The sequence below is a fragment of the Populus nigra genome, chromosome 2 (genome assembly GCF_951802175.1).
Source record: "Populus nigra chromosome 2, ddPopNigr1.1, whole genome shotgun sequence".
Lineage (NCBI taxonomy): Eukaryota > Viridiplantae > Streptophyta > Magnoliopsida > Malpighiales > Salicaceae > Populus > Populus nigra.
Window position 1 is genome coordinate 38,443,261 of NC_084853.1, and position 8,792 is coordinate 38,452,052.

An 8,792-nucleotide genomic window follows, 5' to 3' on the forward strand; every position below is an offset into this window, starting at 1 on the left:
ACTATCTTGTCAAGAGCACACATTAAACTTTAAGTTAGGTGGGGGACTAGCAGCTTGCCTTATGACTTGAGTCAAGGTTTAAGTTTGTGTAAACCCCAACTCTTTGCTGAGTGTTTAGACTGATAGTGATTGGTACATGTGCCATCCCACTATCTGCTGAACCCCCATATTGCCTTTAAGAGGGCGATCACTGGGACAGCGAGAGACCCTTGTTTAGAGACCAAGTAGTAAACCTACCCTATGTCTCACATAAAGGAACTAGAACCTATCCTTAGGGTGTATGATCCATAATACCTTTTGCATCAAAACAAGTCTAACCCCCAGCATTTTGAATTGCAGGACTTGTGAACGAAATGGCCACCATCGCTACATTTTCCATCATAGAATATGGGAAAAACTCTGAACTGTCACAATTGACTGAAGGAGACTGCCTTAGAAGCGATGCTAAGAAACTGTCACCAATCAAGAACCTGAATTGCATTATGAATGAGGTGAACAAGTTAACGACTCATTTTCAGAATGTGGATAAGGATGCATTTTTTAATAAATACGGACGTTTGATGGAAATTGCAAGGGTAGAAGTTTTAAGCCCAGCTGTGCGAGCCATAGTTCATTTTTGGGATCCAGACTACCGGTGTTTTTCTTTTGGAAGCATAGACTTATGTCCCACTATGGAGGAATATGGGATGTTGACTGAATTTCCAAACAATCTGTATCATGTTTATTTGCCTTTGAGATCTGACAAGATCATCCCCGAACTGTCAAAACTGCTCAGAATCTCCAACTTGGAAAAGTTTTTGGAAAAGAATGCTACCGGTCTGAAATGGAGGATGCTAGAAATTGAACTGGAAAAGAAGTTGGGATTAGAAAAAGAGAGATTGATTGCCCTGGGCATATTTGGCCTTGTGTTGTTCCCAAGCCAGACGGGTTTAGTAAGCTTGGAGGCCGCTGCTGCTTATGTAGAGTTTGAGAATACACAAATCAATCCAGTGGCTGCTATTTTAGCTGAAACCATCTTGACGCTTAATCATTGTAGGAGGACCGGAAAAGGGGCAATGAGATGTTGCACGCAGTTGTTGTATATCTGGATGGTTAGCCATATCGAAGCAAAAAAACCTATCTTCAATAATTTTTGGTGGTTCACCCAAAGACCCCTGAAGTTAGTAGAAGAAGAAGAATGGGGAGATCTAGACAACCAAGGTTGGGTTGACAAATTAGAAGGTTTGCCTAATAGTGATTTTAAGTGGAGAGCCCCCTGGATAACGATGGTGAAAGTCCTAATGAGTTGTGGACAAAGACGTTGGGTACCATTGGTAGGGATTACAGGTTATGTGAGTTATGCTCCTGCCCTGGTGGTAAGGCAACTTGGGGGCATGCAGTTTGTTCCAAGGACTATGGGAATTGCTCAATTCTTTGGTTTGTTCAAAGATCCCATTGCACAAGAAGTTTTGGAGATCATCAAACAAGATTGGAAGCATCTGGTTTTGGTTGAGATAGAAGGTTTGAAGGATCCAAGTGCAAGTGAAGGATATGCAAGATGGAGAGATTTAGCATCTTCAGCCATGCCTTATGTAGGGGTCAAATCTCCCCAAACTATAGAAGAGCCTATTAAAAGGAAAAGGGTCAATAATGAAGAGGAGTTGAGAAGACAAGTGGAAAAACTTCGGATAGAGTTGAGCAAAAGCAGAAAAGACAAGGCAATATTGGAAGAAATGATGCTAGAAGAAGATAAAAGGAGAGCATTTCTAGATGAGCAAATACAATCTAGAGATGCGCGAATAACAAAGCTTGAGTTAAAGTTGGGTGAGGAGAAGATTGCTAGGGAAAGGAGTGAGAATGAGCTAAGAGGGATGAGTTTGGATTGGATGCAAAGTTGCTCTGAACTTGAAGCAATGGAGATTGACTTTAACGATTGCCAAGAAAGTGCAGAATATTTCCAAGAAAAATTTGCACAAGTCCAGTTCAAATTGATGGATAGGATTGGGAAGTATGAGGATTTGAGCAAGAAATATATGGAGTTGGAAAGCTGTTTAATGGTGATTGCAAAAGAAGAAACTAAAAAGAAAGGTTTTGAGGTTGTTGAAACAGAATTAGCGGTTAAGAAGAATGAGATAAAAGCCATGAGGACAAAGCTCGACAAGGAACGTGAAAAGGTGAAGAATTTGGACGAGAAGCTAGCAGCAATGGAAAAACACAAGGATCAAATCGACGCCAACAACACTGCTTTGAACAGAACCAATATGTTGCTCATAGAAAAGATGACCAAGACAGATGAGCAAATGGATGAAGCTGCTGCACATGCTCGAATTATTAGAATTAATGCGCGGAATGTGGGAGGGGACATCATTCGCTATCGCCGAAGCCTAGCTGAAACCGATGCCTTCCTAGGGAAGATTGAGAACCGTGGTTTTGCTTTCCTACCTTTGGCTAGAGAGTTTGTGGAGGAAAGGGATTAATAAATTTTGTATTTCCTTTTTATTTATTAATGTAAGAAACTTATCAAACATTAATGAAAAGGGCGTTGACCCATCTCCTTATGCAAAATCTGTCTCTTGGTGAATATGATTCAAGCAAACGACTTGAAAGGTAGTACTCCTAGCAATGTGACAAGAACCTATGTTTATAAGATGGTGGCTATTATTCGTTCACAAGAAAGTTGCATCCATACCCAATATACAAATCATTCTCAATCATGCATTTTTCTCATACATCTATGCACGCATCTGCAGATTAAGAAACATAGGTCCCCCTTCTAGAATCCACAACACTCGACAAAGAAAAAGAATGGAAAACGAAGAAAGGCCACAACCAGAAGCTCAGTACCAAAGAGAACTTGAAGGAGTTCGGAATGATGTGGCACACCTAACCAGTATGTTAGAGCAAATGTTGAGAGCCAGAGATGGAGAGGGAACGTCTACTCAACCTGATGAAGCACCAGCAGCAGCTCAAATTCCTGTCGCACCTATAAACGTGGGGGCAAATACACCAAATAAGCAGCATCCTAATCCCATTCGGCCCATCCAAATCCCTATTACAATGGATTTAACAAACGAGGACCCACATGACGTCAAACTCTCTAATCATGAAGGGTATGATAAGTGGACTGCACTAGAAGAGAGGCTAAGGGCAGTTGAAGGAAATGATTTATTTGACCAAGTTAGGGCTGCTGAAGTATGTTTGGTGCCTAACATTGTTATTCCAAAGAAGTTTAGAGTGCCAGAGTTTGTTAAGTATACCGGGATGGAATGCCCAAAGACCCATCTCCGTTCTTACTATAACAAAATGGCAGAAGTTATCCACGATGATAAAATGTTAATTTACTTCTTCCAGGATAGCCTGACAGGATCGGCCCTTAGTTGGTATATGAGGCTGGACAATATTAGGATCAAGAAGTGGACAGACTTGGCAGATGCTTTCTTAAAGCAATACAAGTTTAATCTTGAGATTGCTCCTGATAGGACCAGTCTAATTACCATGGAGAAAGGAAATCAAGAGTCTGTAAGGGTTTATGCTCAAAGGTGGCGTGACCAAGCTATCAATGTACAACCTCCACTAATAGAGACGGAGATGGTGACACTGTTTGCTAATACTTTTAGGGCTCCATACTATGAACACCTTATGGGTAGTTCAGCACAACATTTCTATGATGTGGTGCGGATTGCTGAGAGGATTGAACAAGGAATCCGAAGTGGGAGAATTGCAGAACCTATAGAGAAGAGAGGTTTCATTGGGAAAAAGAAAGAAAATGAGGTGAATAACCTAGAAGGTGGATACAAAGGGAGAAGCAAAAACTACCAAACACCTACCACCCAAGTCACCAGTATCAATTTTGCCAAACCCTCCATCCCAAACCAACCCAATCAAACAAAATTCCCAGCAAATAACCAAAGCAATTACCAAAGAAGGGACAACCGACCATCGGAAGAACAATTACCACCTTTACCAATAACCTTAAAAGAGTTGTATGCCAAGCTGTTGAGTATTGGGCAGATAGCTCCCCTACCCGTACCACCTATGCAACCACCTTTCCCTGCATGGTACAACCCCGAGGTGACTTGTGAATACCATGCTGGTCACGCAGGTCATAGCATTGAGGCTTGCTTTGCTTTTAAAAGGAAGGTGTTGCAACTGATCAAAGTTGGATGGGTCACTTTCGAGGATTCACCTAATGTGAATTCAAACCCTCTACCCAAACATGCTGTAGGTGGTAGTGGAGTGAATACTATGGAGGTCGGTAGCAAAGAGAAGGTGCTAAGAGTGACCATGGCAAGGCTGTATGAAATGTTGGTACAGTCTGGACATTTGGAGAAACCATCTGAACATTGCATAAGGGAAGATGATTTTTGCCCATTCCATAAAAAGAAAGGCCATCACATTGATGAATGCATTGAGTTTCATCAAAAGGTTGCGAGAATGCTGACTTTAGGAGAGCTAAGGATTGAGGCTGCAAGAGATAACGAAGAGATCAAGATGATAGAGAATCAGGGGAAATGTAGAATCCAATCAACAGCTAATGGGCTATCGAGATTGGTATTAACTAAACCCCCGATGGCAAACAAAGCAAACTATGGAGCGATGCCTAGAGATTATGGTTATACCTCGATTATTGAAACTCCTTTGCCACTGTTCCGAACTGAGATAAGTGGACTAACTCGGAGTGGTCGTTGTTTCACACCTGAAGAACTAGAGAAACAAAGAAAGGCTAAGGGCAAGGAGGTGTTGGACCTCGATAAAGAGTTTGAGGTGAATAAACCTGTGACTGAGGAAGAAACAAATGAGTTTTTGAAATTGATGAAGCATAGTGAGTACTGTATAGTGGATCAGTTGAAGAAGACCCCTGCCAAGATCTCCATCATGTCATTAATACTCAGTTCCGAGCCGCATCGTAATGCTTTGCAAAAAGTACTAAATGAGGCCTACGTACCCCAAGATATTGAACAAAAGACTATGGAGCATCTAGTAGGGAGGATCCATGCTGCCAATTACTTATATTTCACGGAAGATGAACTTGACGCTGAAGGAACTGGACATAACAAGCCCTTATATGTCACAGTCCGATGCAAAGATTGTCTCATTGGTAAAGTTCTCATCGATAACGGCTCAGCCCTTAATGTGTTACCAAGGCATATGCTGGATGAAATGCCAGTGGATCCCTCACACATGCAACCCAGTGTGATGACGGCTAGAGCGTACGATGGCTCACCAAGGCAAGTGATAGGGACAATTGAGGTCGAACTAGCTGTGGGTCCACAAGTCTTTCTAGTAACCCTTCAAGTGATGGATATCCACCCTTCCTATAGTATGTTGTTAGGAAGGCCATGGATACATTCTGCGGGAGCTGTCACCTCCTCGCTGCATCAATGTTTGAAGTACATTGCCAATGGCGTTCTGGTTACTGTTAAGGCTGAGGAGACTATATCAATGGTAAGAAATGTGGCGGTTCCATTCATTGAAGCCGAAGATTGTAAGGATGGAAACCTTCATGCATTTGAAGTTGTGAATACCGAGTGGGTACCCGAGAACACTGTGGTGAGAAAACCAGAACTCTCGGAGGCCACCAAAATGGCCGCTAAAAGCTTTTTGAAGCACAAGATTCCTTGCCCATATGTCATCAAGAAAGGAAAACTTGAATGGATTGATATAATCAAGCTGAAAGCTGCAGAACAGAGGTTTGGGCTTGGATATAAGCCCAAGAAAGAGGATTACAAGCGAGCTGCTGGTGCAAGAAGGGAGAAAAGAATGGCTAGGATTGAAGGAAGGAAGCCTGAAGAAGAAAGCCTAGTCATCCCTCCAATCAGGACTTCTTTTCCAAAGGCCGCATATGTGATGCAACCTGATAAGGGACACGGAAACCTCTTTCAGAAGTTTTTTTCAATGAACATAAACACTCTGGAGGAAGACCAAGTCAAGAACATTGCTGAGAAAATTGAATCTGGAAGAAAGGATGAAGAGCTGCCACAATTAACCATCCACATTTTGGAAGAAGTCACCGACAGGACTTTCATTCGAAAGCTAGCCGAAGGAGAGAAGTTCCAGAATTGGGAGACCCAAGAAGCTCCATTGGTTTTCAAAATGTAATCAACAATGATTTGTTGGATTATAATTTTATCTATGTTGTTTGCCTTTTCTTTCTGTTTTGTTTTGTTCATTGACAATCGAGGCTCAAGATGTTAATTGGATTTTATTTTTGTTTTTGAGCCAATCCTTTCCTTTTAATGAGATCATGCATTTTCAAAATTCATCTTGATGTCTTACTGTGCATTTACACATCACTTTCCGCTTTCAGGAACCCTGAAAGCGGATCCTCCACAACAACACCTGCACTTTACATTGAGAATGAATGGCCAAACTTTAAAGAATACATAGTAGCTGTAGAAGATGAGGAATGGGAGGAGAAAAACATATGGGAATTCACAAAATTAATAGAACAGCATGAACAGGCTTGGAGGCCCGCTAAAGAGGAACTTGAAACCATAAATGTGGGTAATGAAGAAATCAAGAGAGAGCTGAAAATAGGGACTTTGATCACTCCGGAAGAGAAGGAAGAGTTGATTGCACTGCTCCGAGATTACGTAGATGTCTTTGCCTGGTCCTACGAAGATATGCCTGGTTTGGATACGGACATCGTAGTACATAAGATACCACTGGTGGAAGGATGCAAGCCGGTTAAGCAGAAGTTAAGGAGAACTCATCCGGAGATCTTAATCAAAGTAAAAGCAGAAATTGAAAAGCAATGGAACGCTGGTTTTTTGGAAGTAGTCAAGTATCCACAGTGGGTGTCAAACATAGTGGTGGTACCCAAAAAGGAAGGTAAAATCAGAGTTTGTGTGGACTTTAGGGACTTAAACCGGGCTAGCCCTAAAGATAATTTCCCTCTACCACACATAGATATGTTAGTTGATAATGCAGCACGCAGCTCCATATATTCCTTTATGGATGGATTTTCAGGCTACAATCAGATAAAAATGGCGCAAGAGGATAAAGAGAAGACAACCTTTGTAACACCGTGGGGAACATTTTGCTACAAAGTCATGCCATTTGGTTTAAAGAATGCTGGGGCCACCTACCAAAGGGCTATGGTGACTTTGTTTCATGACATGATGCACAAAGAGATTGAAGTATACGTGGACGACATGATTGCTAAATCTAGAGAGGGAGAGAATCATGTCCAAATATTGAAGAAATTGTTTGAAAGACTAAGGAAATATAAGTTGAGGCTTAACCCGACAAAGTGTTCGTTCGGGGTGAAATCTGGGAAGTTGTTGGGATTTGTGGTGAGTGATAAAGGGATAGAAGTAGATCCCGACAAAGTAAAGGCTATTCAATCTATGCCACCTCCCAAGACTGAGAAAGATGTGAGAGGTTTCTTAGGAAGGTTGAATTACATTGCTCGGTTTATATCTCAATTAACCACGACTTGTGATCCGATCTTTCGTTTGTTAAGGAAGAAGAATCTTGGAATGTGGAATAAGAGTGTGAAGAAGCTTTCGAGAAAATCAAGCAGTACCTACTAAATCCACCCCTATCTATCAATCCAATTTGCAAAATGGCAAGTTATACTAGCTGAGTACAACATAGTATATATGATAAGAAAAGTCATGAATGTCATTGCCGATTACCTAGCTGACCATGCTAGAAAAGATTATAAGTCATTAAAATTTGATTTTCCTGATGAAGATGTGCTTTCAGTTGAGGAAGGGAAATTAGATTGGTGAACTATGTACTTTGATGGTGATGTAAACGTATGTGGTAATAGAGCTGATGCAATGATAATCTCTCCTAATAAAAAGTAGTATTCGGTTTTAGTTAAGTTGCAGTTTGGGTGCAATAACAACATAGGAGTATGAAGCTTGCATTCTCGTTTTAGAGGTGGCATTGGAGTTGATTATTAGAAAAATAAATGTGTATGGGTGCAATAACAACAATATCTGATTTTGATTATTTGCCAAGTGAAAGGAAAAGGGCAAACTAAGGACAAGAAGTTGGGACCTTACCAAGAATACCTGTCTAAATTGGCTAGAGAAGTTGAGGAAATAAAGTTCACCCATTTAGGAATGGAAGGAAAACGTTTTGCTGATGCTTTGGTCACATTAACTTCTATGGCTAGAATAGACTTTGGGCACAAGGTACAACCGGTACACAGTAATATCATAAATAACCCAGCTCATTGTTGCTCAGTATAGAGGGAAATAGATGGAAACCCTTGGTACTATGATATCAAGAATTTCATCCAAAAAACCAGACATATCCCATGGGGGCATCCAAAATCAACAAGAAGACTTTGAGAAGGTTGGCAATGGATTTCAATCTTGATGGGGAAACTTTGCATAAGAAATCATCTGACAGAATAGTTGAATATGATGGGGAAATGGAGGCGATAATGCCTTTAGAAGTGGAAAACCCCTCATTAAGAGTTTTGGACTCTAAGCTTAGAAGAGGTGGAATGGGTAAAAGTTAGATATGAATAGTTGAATATGATCAGTGAAAAGAGATTAGTTGCAATCTGTCATCATCAAAGATGGGCTAATCATATGATAAGAAGTTCTGACCTCGAGGATTCCAAAAGAGATTTTGTACTGAATATAGCCTTTACCAGAAGAGGGTCAAAAGAAGAGGGTCAAAGTAAAAGGGCGCCAAACAAGGAAGGCCCTTATGTGTTAAAGAAAACATTCTCGAGAGGAGCTTTTTTTTTTATCTAGGATGGATGGAGAAGATCTAGTTAAACTTGTAAATGATGACTCTATAAAGAAAAACTATGATCCCCGATCAATAATAAAGTTCGGCCATGAATT

The 8,792-nt window shown here is 40.9% G+C and overlaps 1 protein-coding gene across 1 annotated transcript; it reads left to right on the forward strand.

The window, feature by feature from the left end:
- Positions 1 to 2,784: 2,784 nt before the first annotated feature.
- LOC133682959 (uncharacterized) lies at positions 2,785 to 7,514 on the forward strand. Its single transcript, XM_062106488.1, has 4 exons — positions 2,785 to 6,074; positions 6,287 to 6,371; positions 6,501 to 6,810; positions 7,288 to 7,514. The coding sequence occupies exons 1-4, from the start codon at positions 2,785 to 2,787 to the stop codon at positions 7,512 to 7,514; spliced, it is 3,912 nt and encodes a 1,303-aa protein (XP_061962472.1).
- The last annotated feature ends 1,278 nt before the right edge of the window (positions 7,515 to 8,792 follow it).